The sequence below is a fragment of the Macaca fascicularis genome, chromosome 3, assembly GCF_037993035.2.
Source record: "Macaca fascicularis isolate 582-1 chromosome 3, T2T-MFA8v1.1".
NCBI lineage: Eukaryota > Metazoa > Chordata > Mammalia > Primates > Cercopithecidae > Macaca > Macaca fascicularis.
Window position 1 is genome coordinate 105639327 of NC_088377.1, and position 26482 is coordinate 105665808.

General features: G+C 34.6%; 1 protein-coding gene across 18 annotated transcripts in view; it reads right to left on the bottom strand.

Annotated features, from left to right (window-relative positions):
- The window catches only part of PALS2 (protein associated with LIN7 2, MAGUK p55 family member), a 106753-nt gene that overhangs the window by 16255 nt on the left and 64016 nt on the right, over window positions 1–26482 (bottom strand). For 9 of the 18 annotated variants that reach the window (XM_065542197.2, XM_045388923.3, XM_045388926.3 and 6 more), the window contains 8 exons: window positions 25035–25187; window positions 19853–20005; window positions 18911–19138; window positions 7748–7789; window positions 5948–6079; window positions 3975–4074; window positions 3576–3644; window positions 1009–1170 (listed from right to left, as the gene is read on the bottom strand). In XM_065542197.2, coding sequence (XP_065398269.1) covers window positions 1009–1170; window positions 3576–3644; window positions 3975–4074; window positions 5948–6079; window positions 7748–7789; window positions 18911–19138; window positions 19853–20005; window positions 25035–25187 — 1039 coding nt within the window. The remainder of the gene's footprint in view (window positions 1–1008; window positions 1171–3575; window positions 3645–3974; window positions 4075–5947; window positions 6080–7747; window positions 7790–18910; window positions 19139–19852; window positions 20006–25034; window positions 25188–26482) is intronic. The other 9 variants (XM_074035336.1, XM_074035337.1, XM_074035339.1 and 6 more) reach the window with 1 other exon arrangement.

Sequence of the window (26482 nt, forward strand, 5' to 3'; positions counted from 1 at the left end):
TTCCTTGATCTAACTCCATTCTCATCAAGCATACTTCTGACATTGATTATTAAACTTTCTATGTAAATATGCAAATAGAGAAATGAATGCAAAGACCATAAAATGAGTGTTTGATTCACTTAATGGTTATACTTCTCATCAATATTATTTTATTCTATATATCAGACTTTGTAACCTTAATTAATGCTGCCTGCAGTAAAAGATGAATCACTCTTGATGTGCTATCAAAAATCAGGTTTATAACCTTGCACAACTGAGAGCTACAACCCAGGCCACGTAAATTCATACAGCTGTTGCCACACTGGCTACGTCTGAGGGTCAGAAGCTTTCCCCTTTTCTTTACACTAAAATGGCTGAAAAATCCAATTTTTTAGACAGACATCAGTACAAGAAAATCCTAAATGCCTATCTTGCCACAATTCTTAAATATAGGCATTTAATTCTTTTTTTTTTTTTTTTTTTTTTTTTGAGACGGAGTCTCGCTCTGTCACCCAGGCTGGAGTGCGGTGGCCGGATCTCAGCTCACTGCAAGCTCCGCCTCCCGGGTTCACGCCATTCTCCTGCCTCAGTAGCTGGGACTACAGGCGCCCGCCACCTCGCCTGGCTAGTTTTTTGTATTTTTTAGTAGAGACGGGGTTTCACCGTGTTAGCCAGGATGGTCTCGATCTCCTGACCTCGTGATCCGCCCGTCTCGGCCTCCCAAAGTGCTGGGATTACAGGCGTGAGCCACCGCGCCCGGCCAAATATAGGCATTTAATTCTAAGATTTCTGAACTCAACAGTTTAGAGAAGCACTTGCCACCAGACAGCAAGCCAACAGCACTGCAGCATATCTCACAACAGCTATAGAATTACTAAATTTTTCAATGTCTTTTACTTGTTCATTTTCACTGCAATAAAGAAAACTTATTTGGGAATAGCAATAATTAACGATAATAATCCCCCTCTCCTCCATATGTCCATACTCTTTCCTGCCAATTGCATACCAAGGAAAACACAGAAAACTTACATGGCACCGTAGTTCCAAATCTAGTGGGATTCAATACTATAAACCTGTTTTTCAAGCTTCTTCGGCCTACACCTTGAGCTCCTATCAATACTAATGTTTTTCTCTGGAAGGGAGGCATTTTGGCTACCTCCTCATATATCTGGATTTCGTGACGATCAAATTCTAAATGAAAAAGCAAAGAGGAATATATATTTAGTCATCTTTTATATACATGAAAGAAATCTCTGCAATTCTGTCTAGTAATGGCTTAGCTGTCTTGATAGTTAAATATCACTTGACTTGTACCCACTTAGCATAGATTTGTTTTTACAAATTTGGTAAAGTACAATAAATAATAATTATTTTATTATTGTTTTTAAGACCAGGGCTCACTGTCACCCAGGGTAGAGTATAGTGTTGCAATCTTAGCTCACCGTACCCTTGAACTCCTGGGCTCAAGGAAGTCTCCCAAGTAGATGAAACCACAGGCATGGGCCACCATACCCAGCTAATTTTTAATTTCTTTTGTAGAGACGGGATCTTGGTATGTTGCCCAGGCTGGTCTCAAACTACTGGCCTCAAGTGATCCTCCTGCCTCAGCCTCTCAAAGTGCTGGGATTGTAGGCATGAGCCACTGTGCCTGGCCCAGTAAATTATTTTATATCTTGCTTTAAACACCTGGTCCATCCATTTGCCCTTAAAAATTTGTCTAATCGGGCCGGGCATGGTGGCTCATGTCTGTAATCCCAGCACTTTTGGAGGTCGAGGTGGTGGGATCACGAGGTCAAGAAATCGAGACCATCCTGGCCAACATGGTGAAACCCTGTCTCTACTAAAAAAATACAAAAAATTAGCTGGGCATGGTGGTGCGCACCTGTAGTCCCAGCTACTCGGGAGGCTGGGGTAGGAGAATCACTTGAACCCAGGAAGTGGAGACTGCAGTAAGCCGAGATTATGCCACTGCACTCCAGCCTGGTGACAGAGCGAGACTCTGTCTCAAAAAAAAAAAAAAAAGAAAAAATTAGTCTGATTAATCAAGCTAGAAAAATTCTATGTTTTATCCTTATTTATCAGAGATTCTATCCACTGAAATCTATTATCAATTTGTCAGTAGAAATCCTTTAATATAAATAATCAAATTACAGACCAGTTTATATAGAAAGTATGTATCAAATACAGAGGACAGGAGCAAACCTAGTGTGGTTGCTTAAGTTCCATGGAACGAGTGACCTTCCAATTATATAAATGAATATTGTATGGCAAATCTACAATTATCAGTTTGATTAGAAAATTCAACATACTGACATTTACTGACAACATACATTTAAATATTAAGATTTTGAAATTTACATATAAAACAAATTTTAGATACACTATTTTCACTAGAAACATAATCCAAAAGTATAATCTTAGTGGGCAAATTATGAATTTTCTATTTTGCAAAAAAAGCCTTATGGGCATATATTTTATGAAGAATAGGGCCAAAGTGATGATTTGAAATATTATATTACCTGTTGTTACTGTAACTCTCAATCTGTAGTAATAACACTCCTTCCTTAGCTTATTATCCTAATAGCAACTCTTTCTTTGCACAATTTCCCCACAGTAGATTAAACCAATATTAAGAGAAAACAAGCCTACTTCTGCCTTCTATATTATTTTCTTTTAGGGTGTGCTGTTTAGTTTATTACCAGCATAGAGGTAGCTCTGAAGTCAAGAAAGTACTTTTAAAATTGCCAACTGCTTTGATTAAGCCTCCAGAAATTTCTGATTCATAGAGCTGCTTTTTACTCCTGTCATCCTCTGCAACTGGGAAGAATAAATATAGTAGTTTCCATTCTTTCCCTTCCTTCCTTTTTATTTATTTATTTTTAACTTCAAATGAGTAGCCAATACAGGTCTGGGGTTTTATTCTAAATTGTTTTTAAAAATTCTTTCAGCTCTACTGAGGTATAACTGACAAATAGGAATTGTATATGAAGTGTACAACTTGATGTTTTCATGAATGTGTACACTGTGAATGATTACCTCAATCAAGCTATTAAACATATCCATCATCTCACACAGTTACCATATCTTTCTTTTTAAAAATATTTCTTTCTGCATGACTAAAAGATTTAAGAAGGAATTCTATTATATCAGACCAAGATTCATGTGATCCAGTGCTATTTTTCTAAAAGTACCATGGTCAGTGTTATAGCAGGATACAGTTGCCCTTAAACATAACTCTTTTAACATCTTGACAAAGGCATTCTACCCTTTAGAAATGGCACATAAATTACTATTTCAAAATTCTCTGGACAAATAGTTTCAATTATAATACTGCTTCTTCATTAAGACAAGTAAAAATCCTAACCAATTTGTTTTGTTATAAACTATACTCACAAAATAAAGCACATCATAGTATATATAATGCCAGGATTTAAATAATTTATATTATATTGCACCATGTGTTCATATGCCAGTCCCTTGCAACTAGGTACTAATCTGAATTACATTCACTTAAAGCTGTATATTCAGAGTTTATGCCACACTAAATGACATATAGCTACTTCACTTGGACTTCTCAAAAAGTATTTAAAACCTACCTGCATTTCTGGTTGTGAGATACATCATCTTCTTCTTTTTTTTGCTACTTATAGTTCCACAAAAAGGTCCTGAAGGATGATAAAACAAATATAACTTAAGTAGTATGTCAGAACATGAAAAAATTGCCCTGTAGTATTTTATAGGGGTGGGAGAATTATCTTCCCAATGTTGCATCCTAGGAAGCAAAAGAGGGTGGGGGTGAGTTAAGCCACTGAATTTTGATACTCTACCAGCAGGTGGCAGAACGGGATCAAAAAGATTACTTATGAGAGCTAAAGTAGAGGGAGGGATTCATTCTAGACATATTTTAAATAAATGCATTTGCTTATTTAGACAAGAGAGACAAAGAAAGGTGGTCACAAAGGACTGCTTGTTACTTATTTTGTCGAGCTCATCACCTGAATTGTCCCAGTCTCTTCTAACAAATGCCTTTCTCTTCTCTTCCAGGAACTGGCTTGGAATGAGACCAGCGCTTCCTCCCTCTTTTACATGGCTAGCCTAGAATCAAATTAACGAATTGTATATCTCAGTGACCAAAATTTGAGACCATATTCTATTAAGTAGGACAAGCAGTGGTCAGTTAAAAAAAGTCATATTTGCTTTTAAAAACAACCTTGAGATTTACATCCATAGCATTGTCAGTTAAGATACTTAAACAATTCAGCACTGAGGAATCAATTGGCACCTAAAATTCTTCATATCTGATATCTGGTAGTGAAATTTGGGGACCAAAATACAAGTTAAATTGCTTAAACTTCTTATTTATAATACTAAGTTGGAAAAGGAAAATAAACGCTATTCTATAATAAGATGTATTAACACGACATTTTATCTAGCACCCTTTAAAAGACATTTACTGTCAACCTTAATCCTACTATGTTGGTATTTCAGGCCAAATCAAATGAAAAGGAGATACTATTTGGAATATAAAGTGTAGATTTTAATCTATGCTACCAGGAGTATGAATATCCCAAGAGTTTGTAAATTTAAACTAGGCAAAACTTTACCTAACGTGAAATAGCTAACTTTTAAAATAAGCTCCAAAGAAATATTTTAAAACAGTGGCTGGAGAACTGGCTGTTAGTGATTTATCTCACAAAGTTAGTATTTCTAACCTTACAACTAGCATAGAAAATCTAGTATAACTTTTAGCAATTAAAATCCTGAAAAACAGAATTAAAGTAACCAACCATCAAAATGCAGGGAGAAATTGAGAGAAGAATTGAGGTTAGAAGAGAAAACTAAGAGATCGCATTCATAGGAAAAAGAAAAAAGAAGGAAAACTAGAATAATTCAATAAAGGACACAGCCACAGAGAGATTTTTTAAATGAGGGATCTAAAAAGTTCAGGGGAAACCTCTTGAAATCATAGATTGTTTAATTTACCCATTTCTTAGCTGTCTCAACACACAGTGCACCTATACGCAATAATGTCTTAATTTAAATTTAAGGACACATTAGTAAGACTGCTCTCATTCTGTGATTTGTTTCTCCTTAGAAGTAGATCTATATTTTAGAGCTAATGTGAGTACCAATATCTCAGTTAATTTTAGAATTTGGTGCTAAGTCCTGGATCCTTTCCTCTTACTTCTTGTTCTTTAGTAAAACTCTCATTTGCTTTGATAGTTTAAGGCATTTCAGACTTCCTGACTTGTCAGTTTCTCCAGTTCTGAATACTGTGGTTGTTAGCTAATATAAACAATTACAAAAACAGACTTATCACTGCTGCTAGGGGTTTCTGAAAGCTACATGAGGAGAAGAAAAAAGAATACCATTAAACAGATCTTCTGAAAAAAGGAGGGAAAAATGCAGTGATAATACACATCTCTTTCCATATACACAGATTTTAATCCAAAACCTAACAAAACTGATAGAGTGAATCTCCATTTCCCAGTATCTGAGAAGAGGTGAGCAAATAGACATTAAGACCTTAAGAAATTATGCTTTACTTGCTATGAACGAACATGAGGGAGAGGAGACAAGAGAAAGACCTACTTCATAGTAAAAGACTCCTACTTAAAATAAACAAAACCCAAATATCTTTTTAAAAGGGATGACTCAAGCGAGTTCTTCTTGGTCAATAGCATATTTTAATGCAATTACCCATGTGAAAAAAACCAACTGGTCTATTCCCTAAACCAACTGGTTAGTGCCACAGGCTGGTTAATTCTGCACTTATTAAGAGCTACTTACAAATTCCCTCCCAATTTGATCTTATGTCCACAAAATTAGTAGCCATGAAGCAGGAGCTGTTCATGTGGGAAAAATCATTGTAACAAATGCTAATATTCTTCCTGAATATTCAGATATTAACCAGATCTAAGATTAAAATTAGAAAAGTCGTTGAGGAACTTCTGAGAAGCATACTAACCTGCCACCAATTTGGATCTTCTCTATTTACAATCTGAAGAATTTCTCCTTTGGAAAACTTCAATCCTGCTTCTTTGCAAGGTATTAGGTTATCATTGTATGGATTATAATCAAAATGACACTTCACAAATACCTAAAACACACAGCACAATTAAAAATACTATAGTTATATCACTTCCACTGAATTTAAAAAATCCTTGTCAAACCACTGATTTAATTGTAACTGAAAATGTATTTAGTACTTCAGATAATGAACTTGTCTCTCATAAATGGAAATCAAGTTATTAGAATATTAACAGATTTTGGTATCAAAGATAATAAAACTTCATCTCTAATATCTAACTTTAAATCAACAAGAGTTTGATAATCATTCTATCCCACCATTCTTCCACTTTCCTTCAATCTTTTCACTTGATTTTCCAACCAACACTGCATAATTCTTAAAGCAAGCAAATGCTATGATCCAATTAACATCCTGAAATAATACAGGAGTTGATTTAAGGTTTATATTTCAGATGTATTAGAACTTTGTGAAAAGGCCCTGAAACCAAAATTAAACAATAAAAGTTCATGTCGAAGTCAGATATGAAATATATTTGGTAGTCTTAAATACTTTTCTTGAATCATCTTGCTCTGATTTATATGCTCATCTTAAATTTAAATGATCAACATTAAATTCCATTGTAAGACAAATACTGAAAAAGTCTTGAAACTATTTTCCATTTTAAATTCATTTGTGTACATACATTTCTTTCACATTTGCTTTATTAATAAAAGTATGTCAGTTTACACTGTTAGTTATGATCTCCAAAATTGGGACTATTTGGCTTATTTGCTTTAATTTAAATTCTAATTAAATTATGCATTTTTGGTATTTGATGGAAAGTTCAGACCAATTGCTTTCTTTTTTCTTTTTTCAGATAGAGTCTCACTCTTTTACCCAGGCTGGAGTGCAGTGGCGTGATCTCTGCTCACTGCAACCTCTGTCTCCCAGGTTCAAGTGATTCTCCTGCCTCAGCCTCCCAAATAGCTGAAATTACAGGCATGTGCCACCACGCCTGGCTAATTTTTGTATTTTTAGTAGAGATCAGGTTTCACCATGTTGGCCAGGATGGTCTCAAATTCCTGATCTCAAGCAATCTGCCCTCCTTGGCCTCCCAAAGTATGGGGATTACAGGCATAAGCCACTGTGCCCAGCCCAATTGCTTTCTTAAAACAGACTTGTTTTATACATATTTATAGAAATTCAAATGTTATCTTCTAAAGAACTGCCTTAGCATTAATCAGCATGTAAACTGTAATAAGCAAGAAAGCACACAATTAGTCAAAATAACAATGTTCTTTTTCTATTTATCATACTTCTGTAACCAAACAAAATTCAAATAACACAAGTAGACATATTATATTATTAGTGTGGTAAAAGTACTGTGATCAATGCATACAAAATAATTTTAAAATAACTAAATCTGGGAACATGTAATAAAATCTTAGTTATTTATAATTAGATGATTTTCACAGAAAGCATTCAGAAGATTTTCAACTACTCTAGAAAAGCTAAATATTAATCCTTAAATCAGTAAGTCAATAATTTTTTTTCCTGATATATAATTTTAGATCTAAAAAGCAAGCATACAAACATTAAGATTGCTAAAGTGTGACAATTGGCTAACTTGATAATGTCATGCAGCTCCATGTTTTGAAAACAGGAAAAAACCAAAATAATTAAATTTAATCAAAGAAAATTTAGTTGGCTAAGACAGAAAAATGAAGTACCAGAGAATGTTCTGGAATGACAGCATACCTGATGGATGTGTGCTGGATGCCTCTCCATACTGATGCAACTCTAAAAATATATTTGTAATTGCATAAATAAAGCCAGACTTTTAATTTACAATAAATTAAGAAAATATAAACAAACTACTAGACCATTTTATTACTTCACTCATTTGGTAAGGCAACTACCTCCCTAATTAATTGTCCACAAAGTATAATACCTGCAAGTTACAAATGATAGAACAAAAAGTTAAAGGTATTTGAGATCAGGCAGAAAGAAAGGATTGGTATGCAAAGTTATAAAAATACCTGCATACTCCTTAATTCTCAAGAAAGATGCAATGATTGAAGAATAGCAAGAGAATCCTGTCATCTAACCACGAATGTGATTACCACTCTTATGTGTGGAACAGAATATATTTTGTAACCATAAAGCTCAGACTTTACAAGATAGTCCAAATTTCAAATATTCATTCCTCCAACATCCATGGAATTGTTATGGACATGCCATTATTTGTGGAATACAAACCACATCTCTCAAAGGTAAAAGATTTCTAGAATAATTTCTATTTTTTTTTTCATTTATTAAAGTAGTTTTAGAACATTAGTCTTAAGGTCAAAAACTCAGATTAACCTGATTTTACTTTGAACTTCGAAAATTTTTCTGAAAAATCAATTAACCCAACCTTTGATCTAACCATTTTGTAATGACTCTAAAACCATTAAAGATATGACTAGACTTAGTATAATTATATTTTATTAAATGCAATTTAAAGTGTTGCACTTACAGGCTATGGATGTTAACTGCTCATTCATCATTAAGAAATGACTAAACACCACCTACTAAAATATCTATTTCATATTCTTATTACTAAAAACAACTGAATGACCAAAACAATTTAAAGTATAAGGAAAAGGAAGTACAAATGGCTTTTAAGCATAAGAGATGTTCAACAACCTCATTCAGAGTAGAAATACAAATTAAAACTACTTTATTAACACTTTTTTCCTATCAGATTAGCAGAAATCCTTGTATTTTATAACCTTCTATAAAAGAACTGTGGGTTAATAGGCATTTTCTTTCTAAAAGGCTTGTGGAAGAATGGTTCAACCTCTTGGGAGGCCAATTTGGTAATAACTATCAAGATTACAAACGCATAAACCCTCTGACCTAGTAATCCATGTCTGGGAATGTATTCAACAGCTATGTTATGCAGATACATCCAAAATGACTTATGCACAAGACTACATTATTCCTAACAGCAAAAGATTGGAAGCAACCTAATTGTTTAACAAAAAGGAACTGGTTAAACAAATGACGGTATGTCTACATGATGTGGTACTATATTTAGTCGTTAAAAAAGTGTGTGTGTGTAGGTGATGTGTGTCAACAGGAAGTGTATGCACCAATAAGGAAATATCCTCAAGATACATGGTTAAGCAAAAAAAATAAGGTTCAGGATAGCATGTATACTATGCAACCTTTCTATGAAAAAGGAGGTGGAAGGTGAAAAAGGATATGTAATTTTTATTTACTAGCATATGAATGAAGAAATTCTGGAAAGATAAACTAATAGCATAGTTTTTACTGGTGGGGGGATGAGGACTAGGTTGGTAGTGGGAAGGATTCGGAGGGAGATCTCAGCTGAATACATATTTACATTTTTTTATTTTCAAACCATGAGGAATGATTCACCTATACAAAAATTAAATTTTTAAAGTAATAAGGATAACTGACTCCCATTTGGATTCAGATGAAATAACAAGGACCCTCCAACTTGAAACAACTAAAAACTATGTTGATAAAATATGTGAAACAATGTCTTTCAAGATGTCAGAGATCAGGCAATGAAGACAGTGATCCCAAAAGATGGGAAGAAACAAGATGAGCTACACAATTGCCCCAGCTAACAGGACAGAGAGTTTCCAGGCTGCAACTCAGAAAGGGAGAAAGGTGAAGCCTGATGGTCTCCACGTTCAGGAGATGAACTGGGAGACCTGGGAGATCAAGGTGGTTACAGTGCATGGAACACAGTATCAGTGAGGAAAGACTTCAGAGACAATTGTGAGGGACTCCTTCTGTTTTCAGCTGAGTACTTAATCAATGCACGTGTATGAGGAAGCTACCTGCACCCTCTCTCTGTGTAACTCTTTCCTCATGATGGTAAAGAATCATTTGAAAGCATTACAGGGAACAATATAGGGAAGCTGTATACGGTCAAGAATAGTTTCTGTTCTCACCAGGCCAGGTGGAAAAATCTTCATAATTCACAGGCCGTGAATACTTAGAAGGGTTATGAGCTAAACTACATCCTGCAATCATATCTAATAAATCTTAAAAAGCAAGATTTAAAAGAATCATCTGTATCCTAGAACAAAGGTTAAGAATGGTTATTACTAAAATGTCAAAAAATAACATGTTGGCAAAGTTGCAGAGAAAAGGGAACTGCTAGTGGAAATGTGAATTAGTTCAGCCACTGTGAAAAGCATTTTGGAGATTTCTCAAAGAACTTAAAACAGAACTACCATTTGACCCAGCAATCCCATTACCGGGTATATACCCAAAGGAATATATATCATTCTACCATAAAGACACATGTACACATATGTTCATCATAGCACTTTTCACAACAGCAAAGATATTGAATCAACCTAGATGCCCAATAATGGTGGACTGGATAAAGAAATTTTGGCATATATACATCATGGAATACTATGCAGCCATAAACAGAATAAAATCATGTTCTTTGAGCAACATGTACATAGCTGGAGGCCATTATCTTAAGCCAATTAATGCAGGAACAGAAAACCAGATTACGACATGTTCTCACTTGTAAGTGGGTGCTAAACATTGAGTATATATCGACACAAAAAGGGGAACAACAGACTCTGAGGCTTACTTGAAGGCAGATGATAAGAGGAGGGTGAGGACTGAAAAACTACCTATCAGGTATCATGCTCACTACCTGGGTGACAAAATCATTTGTACACTACACTCCAGAAACATGTAATTTATCCATGTAACAGACCTGTACACACACCTCTTGAGCCTAAAAGTTGGAAGGGCCGGGAACAGTGGCTCATGCCTGTAATCCCAGCACTTTGGGAGGCTGAGACAGATGGATCATGAGGTTAAGAGATCGAGACCATCCTGGCCAACATGATGAAACCCTATCTCTACTAAAAATTAAAAAATTAGCTGGGCCTGGTGGCACGTGCCTGTAGTCCCAGCTACTTGGGAGGCCGAGGCAGGAGAATCGCTTGTACCCAGGAGGTAGAGGTTGCAGTGAGCTGAGATTGTGCCACTGTACTCCAGCCTGGTGACAGAGTGAGACTCAAAAAAAAAAAAAAAAAAAAGGTTGGAAGAAAAAAAAAAGCGAGTATTTCTAATGCAAAAATATCCAGTACCCAACAAGGTGAAATTCATGATACCTGGCAGCCCATCAAAAATGACCAAGCATGCAAAGAGGGAGGAAAATATAACCTACAACAAGGAGAAAAATCAAGTGATCCAGAAATGACAAATATGCTAGAATTAGTAGACAAGGACATTACAGTAATTGTTTTAACTTTACATATTATATTCATGGTTCAAGAAACTATAGGAAGGATTAAGTCTATTAAACACATGCAGATATAAAAAAGATGCAATCTGAACTTCTAGAAATGAAAGCCAAAATATCTGAGATGAAAAATACCCACTAGGTGTGATTAATAGCAGATTAGAAGTTGCAAAAGAAAAGATCAGTTAACTTGAAGACAAAATAGAAAATATCCAACATGAAAAATACAGAGAAAAAAGGCTGAAATAAATGAACTAATCAGTGAGCCACGGGACAACTTCAAGAGGCCTAATATTCATGTAACTAAAGTCACCAGAGGACAGAAGAAACAGAAAAATAGGAAAAATGTCTGAAGAAACTACTGTCAAAGTTTTTCCAAATTTGATGAAAGAAATAGTCTTTTCAATAAACTGAGCTGGAAAAATTGAATATTCATATGCAAAAGATAAACTTCGATCCTTTCCTCACATCCTATATAAAAATTAACATACAGTACATGTATCATAGACTCAGATGTACAGCATAGATAGAACTGTAAAACTTGTAGAAAAAAAAATTGGAGAAAATCTTCATGACCTTAGGTTATACAAAGACTTCTTAAATAAAGCCACAAAAGGATGACTCAAAGAAAACAAATGATAAATTGGATTTCATAAAAATTCAGAACTTCTGCTCTTTGAATGACATTGTTAAGAGAATGAAAAGACAAGATAGAGACTGGAAGTAAGTCTTGGCAAATCTCAATTCTGATGAAGCACTTGTATCATGAATACATAAAGAATACTCAAAACTAAGAAAAACAATTCAACAAAAAATGGACAAAAGATTTGAAGACACTTCACCAAAGTGCACATAAGTATGGCAAATAAACACATAAAAATATGTTCAATATTATTAGTTATTAGGAAAATGCAAATTAAAATCACAATGAGATACCACTACACACTATTAGAATGGCTAAAATTTTAAAGACTGGCCATACCACATGTTGTTCAAAATGCAGAGTAATTGGAACTTTCATACAATGTTGGTGGAAATTTAAGTTGGTATACTAACTTTTGAAAATAGTTTAGTCATTTCTTCAGAAGTTCAACATATACCTACCATATGACTCAATCCTTCAACCCCTGGTATATACTCAAGAGACTTATATGCAAATGTCCATAGCAGCTTTATTTGTAAAAGCCCCAAACTGGCAACAAAAAAAATGTTCATCAGCCAGGTAATGGATAAACAAACTGTGGTACAGCCATGCAATGGAATATTACTTGTCAATAAAAATAAATGAACTATCAATACACATAACATGAATGAATCCCCAAACAACTATGCTGAGGGAAGCTAAACAAATGAATCAAACAATATCCAAAAAGGATTACATGTATTCCATTTATATAAAAATATGGAAAATGCAAAATAATTTAAAGTGACAAAAAGCAGAGCAGTAACTGCCTGGAGTCAGGGGTGGGAGAGAAAAAGGGAGCAGGAGGGAAGGATGAGAAGTGGACACAAAGAAGCTGGGAGGCCAGGAGCAATGGCTCATGCTGGTAATCCTAGCACTTTAGGAGGCTGAGGCGGGCAGATCGCTTGAGCACAGGAGTTCAAGACAGCCTGGACAACGTGGCGAAACCCTGTGTCTACCAAAAAAAAAAAAAAAAAAATTAGCCAGGTGTGGTGGTGCATATCTGTGGTCCCAGCTCCTCAGAAGGCTGAGGTAGAAGGATTATTTGAGCCCTGGGAGGCTGAAGCTGCAGTGAGCTGTGATCATGTCACTGCACTCCAGCCTGGGTGAAGGAGTGAGGCCCTGCCTCAAAAAAGAAAGAAAGAAAAAGAAATGGACACAAATAAATTTCTGGGAGTGTTCATCATCTCAATTGTGTTGATTTCACGGGTACATTATGTATGTCCACATGTATCAAATTGCATACTTTATTTATATAAACTTTATCTCAAGGATATTTTTTAAAGTAAATATAAAAACAGTAGAAGTACTGAGAAAACATGGCACAGGAATACACTATGCTTATGCAAATGACAATAATTAGTGGGAAAAAAATTAAATGGATGAAATGGCTAGAAAATCAGTTCCACCTTGACCCTGATGTTAAATCAGAAGGTGGCTAGTAATTCATTTGGGAATGTGTTGGCTTAACATGGTGCACATGTTGCTTATAGAACCTAGTTCTTAAATCATAGTTCCAGGTCCATCTGAATCTGCACTTCAGAGTGAGTGACAAGATGGTGAACAAAGTGATTATCATTGCTAAGAGATTTTCCACAACACTAGCTGAGATGCTTTTTCTAAAAAAAAAGGAAGGATGCTTTTTCTAAAAATGTTCAGTGTATGAACTTGGTCTACTTGGTTACATACAGATGTACACACATATTTTTGAGAACAGCAAGGTAACAAGAATATATGTTTGGTTAAAAAAGTTTTGAAGGGCAATCCATGTTCCTCTCTGATAAATATCTGAGGGCCACAAATTCAAGCCTCAGCCAAATAGAAAATTTTATTTTAAAAATCATACAAAAATTAGCCGGGCATGATGGCACACACCTGTAGTCCCAGCTACTTGGGAGGCTGAGGCAGGAAAATTGCTTGAACCTGGGCAGTGGAGATTGCAGTGAGCCAAGATCATGCCACTGCACTCCAGCCTGGGTGACAGAGCTAGATTCTGTCGAAAAAAAAAAAAATCTACTAACTACTAACCTAGGCCAAAATTATACTAATCATAATTCTTATATCACTGGTTTATGCAAGGACTGCTTTTGTTGATTTAATTAGTTTTAATAATATAATAGCTACGTACTTGCCACCTAAAACTAACATTAAAATCCTACTTGATTCTCCTGCTCTCATTCCATCCCATCCCATCATTCTGGTTTCCCCAACCAAGGCACACTTCACCCTGAATCTTGGATTCACAAACTCCTTGCTTTTCATTTTGTATATAGTTCTATTGCATCTATATGTACTCTTTAAAATTATATAGTTATTTTAAACTTAAAGTATCATGCTATATGCATGTAATCTTCAGGGGTTTACATGCTTATTAACATGTTTCCAGCTGTACATACATAAGAATTGCTCTAGGGAATTACCACAGCTGGATATATGTGAATATTGAACTCTAAGAGACATTATTAAACTTTTCTTCCTAATGTGTTTATAACAATACACACTGCCACCAACAATGTAGAAAAGATGCTGTTGATTCACAGCTATAATTTTACCAACTTAATGGTATATCACATTATGATTTTTAATATATCTTTACATGTTTACTGAACACATGTCCCCTTTTGATTTTTCTATGCAGAATGAAACACAATTTCAAACAGTATCCCTAGAATAACCAGTTTCCCCCCATTCATTGAATCATCTCTCCTTTCCACATTGAAAGACATTATCTCTGTCACATATCAAAGTAATATGTATGTGTAGGTCTCTTTCTGCGCTCCCTAAAAGTCCACTGATCATGCTCTCTCTTCCTATGCCAACATCACAGTATCTTAATTCCTAAACATTAATAATCAGACCCCATTCCCGCTTTTCTGGTTCAAAAGTGTCTTGGCTATTCATCTTACCAAATTCCATGGAAAATCTTGTTTTGACTGGAATTCCATTAAATCTGCAAGTCAATGCGTGAAAAATCAACATCTTCACAATATTGTCTTCCTGTCCATGACATGATATACCTGCTTATTTAGATCCTCTTCATAATTCCTTTGTGTAGAGGTCTTGAATTTTTTAGGTTAGATTTATTCCTAGACATAAATGTGACATTCTCTGACTCTACTATAAATGATGTCATAGTTACATTTCTAGACGTTTGCTGATGACATACAGAAATGCAATTGAGTTTTGTGTCTTAATCTTATTTTCAGGTACCTTGGTAAACTCTTATTATTTCTAATAAGTTGTAGTTTTGAGGGGTTTCTATGCAAAAACTCATATTTGTAAATAAAAAGTTTTATTGCCTCCTTTCCAAACATTTTGCTTCTATAATTTATTTTTGTCACACTGTACTTATGTATCCTTCAAGAAAATATTAAATAGAAGTGCTGCTAGTGAGCATCCTTCTCTAGTTTCTTTCTTTCTTTTTTTTTTTAACTAGGCAAAGCCTTTATCTTTGTTTTAAACTATTTTCTGGTTCACTAATTGCAAATAAATAACTGTGTATAATCAATAATTAAAAAGTGGCATTGTCCCAGTGTCCAAGGGCCTTGGAATTTAAAATATCATAGGTTTACATTTTATCATATATAAAACAAACATTTTAAAAGCAGTTAAAATTCTTGAAATTTTATTATTTTTTAGAAGCTGAATCAATTCAGTTTGCCTCACTGTTGGAAGCTTCATCAAAATTCTGAACAAGATCACCACTTCTCCAAAAGTAAGTGGTACTTTCCCATCCAGCTTCTGCCAGTTTCGTTAAGCTTGTTGACACCAAGCTGGTTTAAGACACTGGGTGGCATTTCTGTTAGCTGCTTTGTCTCAGCATGGCTGGTATAATGGTCAAAGTGTTTGCTGCTAGAGATGTCTGAACATTGGGATTGTTAGTGTAGATCACCATTCCTTGGTTTGTAAACATACCTCTTTAATATCAGAGATATTGCTTATTCCTACTTTCTTTCAGGAGAACTAAAGATTTTTTTAATCATCTGTTGCAATAGATAATGTTTGCTGTATCATCTGAGGGCAGTTCCTTTTTACCAATGCACAATTGTGCTTGAAATTTGGCAAGTTTTTCTCGGTTTGTGAAGGCTTTTTCATTTTATAATGAAAACGGAAGTGGAATTTCGTGAGTGGAAATAAAACTTTGTGCGGTATTGGGGTTGGCACTAGAGGTCTCAGGCAGACCAGCTGAAAGGCCAGTTTCTGACTTTAAAGGGAAAGCTTCTAACATTAGTTAATTCACAATAATGTTTGTTCTAGTTTTTTTTTCTTTTGTAATAAAATTAAGGCTTTTCTCTTCTATTTCTAATTTACTAATCATTTTTTAAAATCATTGAATTTTATCAAATTCTCCATTGAGGTTATTCTCTTTTCGTCTGTTAACGTGCTTAGTTACATATGGATTTTCTAATATGAAACTCTCCTAGCATACCTGGGATAATAAATCTAACTTGGATATGTTGTATTATCTTTGTTATACACACAATCAAATCTGATTTGCTAATACTTTGTTGAGAATTTTTAATGAATATCCTTGAGTGAAATAGTCCTGTAATATATTTTGTTATATTGTTTCTAGTTGTCCAGGTCATGTTGGTTCCAAAGAAGAAGAGAGAATTCCTATCAGTTGGCCTTAATAAACAAATGGAATTATGAATAGCCTCTGGGAATCTAAGCTATATATAAGTTGAAGAACTTCAGAATTGGCTACTTCTAACTCACTCTGGTCCTCAAAATTTAAATATAGATACTTATGTCCCATAGCAGATTCTGGACTTTTACCAAGCACCTGAAATGATTCTGATAAAGATAATCTACTGACTATGCTTTTGAAAAACATTACCGTGGTACAGAAGAGTTCTTGGCTTTCATTTGCTCTTGCAGCAATCCAGACCTGAGACAAGCTCCACAGCACTACATGGTGGAGATTTTAGTGAAAGAGTTGAAGAGGCAAAATGCCCTTGCTTCCCTAGCATCTTAATAGGATGCCCACGGTTTGCAGATGCCCTGGTTTATGTCTATGATTCCAGCATATGAGTAATGTTCCCTTTTTCATTAAAAAAAAAAAAAAAAAAGTCTCAACTTGGATGTTCTTTTGGAAGCCTTCATGTTATAGTTTCTCTTCTTCTTTACGGCAAGACAGGCCTCAGGTTGCCTCAGGCTTGTAAGACGACTCCTCTCCTACGTGAATTTATTCCCCCAGCTCTAAATGCTAAGTGAAAAGCAGAGTTTGAGAGGGTATGGAACGGGGAAAACTTATCTTTAAACCAAGGCTAAATATCCTTGCATTTCATCGTATTCAGTTAGTTTACTGGATGCAAAATCTATGTAGGAATGTGGGCCAAAGCCCTAGTTATTAATACGCTAAAATTTTATTTTGCCTGTAAAAGTCTATTACAGCCATGGTGAGCTAGAAGAAGTCTGGAGTTTGGACTACAGAAGGAAAATAAAATCTTCCTACTACAACTAACACATAATAATAAATAAAATACGTAAATTCTAGATTTTACTCTTCCAATCTACCCAAGTCCAAGATAAGGCCTCAGGTGTCACAAATCAAAATTTGCCAACTGAGGAACAAAGGTAGCCTGAGAGGTACTACTGATATGAAATGTCTAAGTACTAATATCATTTATTTTTCACAATTCTTTTCCTTGAGGACCACGAAACTACCTTCATTTCAACAGAAGTTAATTACAAGCCTATCTATTTTCAGAAGTTCAATTTACATGCTAATATTCATGACTAAATAATCTATCCTTACCTTTGAAAGAACAGTTTAAAATAGACATTCAATGAAATGTTATTTCAAATAACTGTACAGAAATGTAAGAACTAGACTTTTAAGCTCTCATTTTAACAATATGAAATAAGATACACTGGCAGTATCTTATGTAAGAAAACTTATAATTTCATTCATATATCAAACAATACACTTCTGGAATAAACCTGAACATTAGAGGTACCTACTTCTACATTACTTAGGCTTGAAAACCCTCTCTTTGGTTCCAACACTATCATCCTTTTCAATTCTTCCTCTGCAATTACTTTCTTACTCTTTCTTTACGGTTCCATTTTACCACTACTGCCTCATCACCACAGAAGTGCAGCCACTTCTTGAGCACTATGTGCCAGGTGTTGCTGTGACAGCACTACATGAATTAACTCATTTAATCTTCGTAACAAACTTCTGAGAAAACAAATTTTTCCCTAACTATATAGATGAGAAAAATGAAGCACAGAGAAAGTAAGCTGATAATTGGCGGCACTGGTATTTCAACCTAAATGGTCATTTTAACCATTCATTAGAGCTGTTGTTCACAAATCACCTCACACCTTCAAATATCTGCCACCTGGTTACATAATCTCATGTCTCTTCTTTTTGAATTCACTTAACATACTGAGCCTAGACAATCTCTATAACTAAAACATTTTCCCATTCAATTATCTAGTTTACCTAAAATTAGTTTTAAAATACAGATCAAATGTGTGCAAACCAGGGGTCCAAGATTTTCTTTATACCCATTCTCTTTTCTGGCCTCATCAGCCATTTCATCCATCACACAAACACTAAGCTGGAGGTGATCTGGATTGCATTTTTAACCTCTCCCAGGGCCTAACACAATGCCTGAATGTAACAGCTGTCAGAAATGTTTGCTAGATTAATAATTCAAAGACTTTATGGTTCTTCTGATACCTGGCTGTAGGTTACTGTTATGCCAGGATTCCTGGTGTTTACAAAGAAATCTTACTACTTCCTTTATAATAGTAAAATAGCATTGTTTAAACATTCAAAAATTCACCCATGACAAAATAAGGCATTTCAGAATACTCAAATCAATTGTTTTTCTCTTTTCTTTAGCAAAATAGTAGCAACTGATAGCATTTCCAACATTGTGATTAAAAACATGAAAGTATTTTTAATACTACCAAAAATTTTATTACTCACCTGTTGAGGAGTAATGGTATCTCTATAACTTGGTAAAATTTTTAGGGTGACACTTCCACTAATATTTTTCAGTAATTCTTGTAATTCCTTTGGATTGTTTCCAACCTCATGTCCATTGACTTCTTTAATTATATCTCCCACATGAAGTAGACCTTGTCTATCTATCATTCCCCCATGGAGGATTCGGGCGATTACCAGATCATTATTTTCCACCCTAAATGTCACGCCCTATGAGAAATAAGAAAGAGATTTCTCATTTATTAGGGAGAAATGCTTAAATATTCATGAACATATGTAAGAAAATAATTGTAAAACTATGTAAAATGAATCATTCTTACTTTTCATATGTTCTCTCCTGTTTCAATATTTCACTCCCATTAAAGTGTGTACTAGTATAGTTTATTACACTAGTGGATAGGATGTATCTTACAGGCTAAATGGAAACTCAGAGCAAAAAAAGGTATTTTGTGCATTCTGATGGATTTATTCCTGGCTTTTCCTTTTTTGCACTCACTGTTCTTATAGTCAGATCCAGAAGTAATAATTTTACCAAGGAATAGTAAACTTCACTACTTAGAGAGTCCAAGTATGGCTTCAATTTTTAATAACAACTTCCTTTTATATTTTGATACTGTCAGTATTTCTTCAAAGGGCAGTTCATGCCTTCAAAGGGTAGGAAGAAACATAGTAGTGATCTTCTGAAATTTTTTGCTACCCTTTGCCATATTTCTACTTCTAGCTCAGTTTAACTTTTCATTTTGGTTTAATTTTGCAGACTAAACCAAATTGAGAGAGCATCAGCTGTGTCTTTATACACAGGCCAAATAAGAATACAGCTTTCATAACATTATGAAAAGGAAAAAAAATGCAATAGAGTAGTGACTGAACCACAAATTATGTCATATTTCAGATTTAATAGGGCACTGATTTATCTATACTCACCAAAGGTTCCCCAGCTCTTTTGTGAATACCAAGAATACGAATGGCATCTACTGGTAATAACTGATTATTGATAGAAGAATTATTCATTTCTGGACTTGATGGAGGTGAATCATAACACTTTGATGCCACAATATCATGGGCCTCCAACAGTGACTATGAGGAGTCAAAATAGCCTGTGGTTATTTACAATACGTTGATGAAATATGTTACTAAAAGTACTTTGTTAGTTCATTATTCCAAGGGCTTACTCAAGGTACATAGTATTAAATTCCCAAATATGAGGTTGATCAAATAAATATGTAATTTTTAAGAGATATAAAAATATATAGTTTTATTATCATCAAATAATATCATATTCCTTCTTTGAGATGTGAAGAGATTGACAGAATTTAGTGATGCTTTTTAAAAACTGGCAAGTTCACTGTAAACTGAACCTAGGTTTCCAGTCTGGTACAAAGAAGGTACTGGATTTCATTGCCACCATTGTCATCATATCATTCCATACTTACCATCAATCCTATTTACTAAAATACCATAAAAATTCAAATTCAAATGACATTTTTACCTAACATTGCTATGTTAGTAATATGATATACTTTTTATATGTACAAAACGTCTGTTAAAAGATGTTCAATAGAAAATGGATAAATATTAGCATCTTATATCAGTGACAGAAAATTTTATATTACCAATAAAGGTTTTAGTTTATGAAAAGAATATTTTTTGAGGAAAAAACAAGTCAGTAATAGTCCTGAATATAATGTATTTTTTTAACTCCCAAATTTACTATGCATGTGCTATCAGTATGGGTAGTTTTGATCCAGCTTTCTAGGAATTGCTTTTTTTCTTTTTTTTTGAGACGGAGTCTCACTCTGTCACCTAGGCTGGAGTGCAGTGATACGATCTCGGCTCACTGCAATCCCCACTTCCCAGGTTCAAGTGATTCTCCTGCCTCAGTCTCCCAAGTAGCTGCGACTACAGGTGTGTGCTACCATGCCCAACTAATTTTTTGTATTTTTAGCAGAGATGGGGTTTCACCGCATTAGCCAGGATGGTTTCGATCTCCTGACCTTGCGATCCACCCACCTTGGCCTCCCAAGGAATTTCTTAATTAATACTAAAATGTTAATTTTTTTTTTCATTTCTTATCCTAAAAGAATACTTTTTAGGCCAGGCATGGTGGCTTATGCCTGTAATCCCAGCAGTTTGGGAGGCTGAGGCAGGTGGATCATGTGAGGTCAGGAGTTCAAGACCAGCCTGGCCAACATGGCGAAACTCTGTCTCTACTAAAAACACAAAAAATTAGCTGGGCATGGTAGCATGTGCCTGTAATCCCAGCTACTCGGAAGGCTGAGGCAGAATTGCTTGAACCTGGGAGGCGGAGGTTGCAGCGAGCTGAGATTGTACCATTGTACTCCAGCCTGGGCAACAAGAGTGAAACTCTGTCTCAAAAAAAAAAAAAAAAAAAAAAAAAAGAAGAATTTTTACTGCAACTGTGCATATTCAACATAAAACTAAGTTTAAACATTCTTGAGGGGCTGGATAGAATCCAAGTTCAAAAACAATAAATCAAAATAAAAGCAAAAAATATTAACAGGTTCGGGATAAAAGCAATCAGGATAATTGGTAATTTCTGGTCATTTCATAAAACAATTCGCAAAACACTGGAGAAAAAAATTCAATAAAAACAACTCACAAATATATATGTAAGGATTCTTCCTATAAATGCTGGAAATTGCTAACCTGGGCTGCTTAGTTTTCCACCCTATATCCTCCTTAGGCAGTATTATTTTCTCCCATGACTTGAGCCACTACTTACGCACTGACAACTCTTAAATTTCTATCTCTAGTTCAGAATTCTCATGTGCTTCAGATTTTTATAGTAAAAATTTGCCCACAACTCGTCAAAGTCACGGCTATTTGAAAATTAAAAAAAGGGACTGTAAAACATTAAAACATTGAATAAAAAAACCACAGATCCACAATTCTATTTTAAAAAAAAGACTGAAAAAATTCATTTGTTACCACTTGAAACTGCAATTTTAAACAGCTCTTCACTTTGAAACTTAGTAAAAGGAAGGTTCAAGTACATTCCTGCCTCTTCAGTAGGAAATGCACTAAGCAGCCCAGTTGATGAGAAGCTCAACATTATGGAAGAATACTAGCTAATAATGTAGAATAGAAAAACATCATTTTGCAACCTCTGATGAAAGTGCTGATTTACAACCCAAAAGCTAGAAGAAGATGAAAAATAACAAAAATTAGAGCTGAGCTGAAGAAAACTGAGACACAAAAAACCTTTCAAAAGATCAACGAGGCTGGGCATGATGGCTCACGCCTGTAAACCCAGCACTTTGGGAAGCCAAGGCAGGTAGATCACCTGAGGTCACGAGTTTGAGATCAGCCTGGCCAACACAGTGAAACACCATTTCTACTAAAAATACAAAAATTAGCTGGGCATCGTGGCACGTGCCTGTAGTCCCAGCTACTCAGGAGGCTGAGGCAGGAGAATCGTTTGAACCTGGGAGGTGGAGGTTGCAGAGAACCGAGATCGTGCCACTGTGCTCCAGCCTAGGTAACACAGTGACTCCATCTCAAAAAGTAAATAAATACATAAATAAATTTTTTTAAAAAAATCAACGAATCCAGGAGTTGGTTTTTTGAAAAAATTAATAGACAAGTCACTAGCTAGACTAATAAAGAGAGGAGAGCCAAATAAACATAATTAGAAATGATGAAGGGAATGTTACTAGTGAATCCATATAAATAAAAACAACCATGAGAAACTACTATGAACACTTCCATGCATACAAACCAGAAAACTTAGAAGAGACAGACAAATTCCTAGACATATACAACCTCCAAAGACTGAGCCTGGAATAAACTGATTCCCTGAATAGACCAATAACAACCTCTGAAATTGAATCAGTAATAAATAGTCTATCAACCAAAAAAAGCCTGGGACCTAATGGATTCACAGCTGAATTCTACCAGATGTACAAATAAGAGCTGGTACCATTCCTACATAAAAGTTATTCCAAAAAACTGAGGAAGAACTCCTCCCCAACTAATTCTATGAGGCCAGCCTCATCTTTATATCAAAACCTGGCAGAGACACAACAAAAAAAGAAAACTTTAGGCCATATCCTTGACAAACATTAATGCCAAAATCCTCAACAAAATACCTGCAAACCAAATCAATCAGCACATCAAAAAGCTAATCCACCATGAGTCAAGTAGGCTTCATCCCCAGAATGCAAGGTCTGTTCAACATTTGCAAATCAATAAATGTGACTCATCACATAAACAGAACTAAAGACAAAAACTACATAATTACCTCAATAGAGCAGAAAAGGCTTTCAATAAAATTCAACAACCCTTCATGTTAAAAATTATCAATTAACTAAGTATTAAAGGAACATACCTCAAAATAATAAGAGCCATCTATGATAAACCCACAGCCAACATTATACTGAATGGGCACCTGTAAATAATATTGTGGTATCAAATGGAGAAGTCTAAATACGGTATGTGTATTATATGAGATGGAAGTTCACTGAAATAGAAAATTAGAAATAACTAAAGAGTAAAACACGTTTGTGCAAAATGATCTCAAATTAGTAAAAAAATTACATACGTACATTTGTGCATAGAAAAATATGGACAAATATGCACCAAGACAGTAGAGTATTGATCTGGGTAGAAGAAAGGCGATGTCTTCATTTTTGTATTTTTATTTGCTGGTATTCTAAAATTTTTACATGTTACACTTCATATAATGTATGTGCTTATATATTTGTTAAGTTATAAATATTTATTACTAATATACGGCATTCCTGAAAACCTAGATCCTTCCAGTGTACCACAAACCTAAGATGGCCAGTTTCCTTAACATAAATATGTCCAAAACATTCTCTTCTAGTGTTCCTTATCTCATTGAACAGCCATCAATTGTTTAAGTCATAGTGTTATCAATTTCCCATCTCTCTTCCACAACTGTCATATGCAACCAATCACTAAATCCTGTTGATTTTACTGATTAAAGCTTGAAAGTGTTTAAATTTCTTAGTATCTATATGTACTGCCATCATAATTTCTTGCCTTGGAACTTAACCATCTCATTTCACAAACCTGACCTTTCCCTGGTTAATACCCAACCCATACCTAAAGTTTCCCATTGTCCTTAGGATAAAGTCCAAATAATTCAGTTTGTCTTCATAAGGACTCAGTCAACTGGGACCTGCACAGGAGATGTCTCTGAGATATGTGTCCATATTTCTTTTGTACCTAAGATACTAATTTATGTCGGAACCATCTCACTATAAACCTTCATATTTTGCAGTAACATTGTTGAAGAGTCACATAAAATCTTTGGCTGAGAAAGAGCAAAAGGCTGTTACCATTTGATTTTCAGTGCTAAGATTTGCAGAGAGCAGGTGACATTTACTTTATTCTATCCCAGCACCATTCTTTTTCCACTAAAATGCAATGTCCCAGTCATAAATCAAGTTACCATATATGGCTGGGATGTATTTATCGGGGATTTCCATTCTTTTCAATGAGTTAATTTTTCTAACACCTTCCCCAATACCACACTGTCTTAATTATTATATGTTACAAGAAATCTTGCCTGCCTTTTCTCTTCTGAAATGCATTCTTCTTTGTAAAACTGATGAACTCGTCATTGGTACATGCCATTGCTAAAATCATACTTATTTCTGTACCTGAGGAGATTATGTTATATAATGGTTTCTATACTGTCACAGCTCTCTTATGTTCCATGGTCACTGACTGCACAACAATCTTGAGAAGCAATACCAAAAAGTATTGACTAAGAAACAGAATGGTAGCAAGGAAGAAAAAAATCCATTATCATAGTGAGGAAAATGGCTCCAGCATGTAGTCTGATGGTGAATTAAGGCTGTTTTCTTTAATGGCACAAAGGAAAATCCATTGTGATGTATTTCTGCAACAGTGTACATTTATGTAGCACTGTAGTTACATACGTCTGTTTATATATCCTCAGCATATCAGGACATTAAAATACCAAGGTTGGAATTTACATACTTACCTATTATAGCCCTAAATAATCTTTGAAGAAAACATCACCTTAAAGTGGAAAGTAAAGGAGAATACTTTGGGAATACAGGGAACTTGAGAGTTAAGTGATAGGGAAAGTCACCTGGAAGTGAGGCTCTTTGAGTATACCAACCAGTTCTGCCACATTTTCATCCACATTTATTAGAGGAGTGATGTCTTCAAGAATTTCATTGACTAATTCCAAGTTATTGTCACTGACAGCTTCTAGTTTGGAATCTTCTAGCCTCTCATGAGCCTGAAAAAATAACAGTGTATTAAAGTAATAATACTTACTTGTTTTGCACCAGACCATGGTTTATTTCTTTTCCATAAAGTTTTAAAATATATTACTTGGAGGTTTAATTCATGTAAACCAAATTTAATATTTCAACCAGAGGCAATATATAGATTTTACAGTAAGTATACCAACAAATATAATAAATCTTGGCCTCTAGTTCTATCCTGAAAGCCATGAAAAACTCATTTTTATAACTAAACCATAAAAAAACTGGACAGGTCAGCTGACTATTTACAAAACCTATTACAGTCCCTTACCACCAAGAGAATGCATAACAAAAACAAGGAATAGGAATGTGAAAATTATATATGCTAATATTTTTTTAAATGATAAAAATAATTTTGGAAACCCCAGAATCCAGAAGCACATATCTTCCAATGTTGAAAATCAGTGAGAAAAAAAGTCAGTTTAGAGCAGGTGGTCTTTAAATTGGATTTTGAAAGACTACATAATTAGGGAAATGATCCTCTCCTGTCTTTATAAGTAAAGTTGTTTTTTTCTTAATCTCACAATCTTTTTTCACAGAAAACAGACCATGAACCACACTGTTACAGAAAGTAAGTAATTCTAATCATCCTTTCATGGTAGGGGTAAAGCCGAGATTTAAGTTCAAACTGAGAATGAACACTAAGCAGGCTCCATCTTTTAAGCATTCCTTGCTTTTCTGATAAATGGTTGCTATATAATTTTGAAGACAGGAAAAGCATAATTATTAAAATTTAATTCATAAATAAAATCATGTGGATGGCAAATCTTATATCTTAGGATTCATTTCAAGGATTGCCAAAGAAAAATCCACATTTCAAATGGTAACAGTATCAACTAAACCTTTTCAGATACCTAAACTATAATACTTCAGATGGGGTTTTTTTTTTTTCCCCCATACAGAGTGGACCCTTCAGAGTCCAAATAAAACATTCTAAATTTTTTAAAAGACAATTTTTCTTGTTTAAATCTACTTTTTCTAGGTAATTCACAGAAGTAAAATAAGTTCTTAAGTGGAAAAGAGAGCTACATATTAAGCAAGATTTTAAAGAAAGACCTTAAAAGAAGAAATTCTAAAAGTCATATGAAATACCGAGAAAGAAGAAAAAACTCTTACTAAACAGAAAGAAAAGTATCAAAAGACCAAATGTAATTTAAATAGAGGAAGAAGTTTTATGAGATTTAGATTAAAACAAATTAAACTACGGTGGCTCACGCCTGTAATCCCGGTACTTTGGGAGACCAAGACGGGAGGATCACTTGAGTTC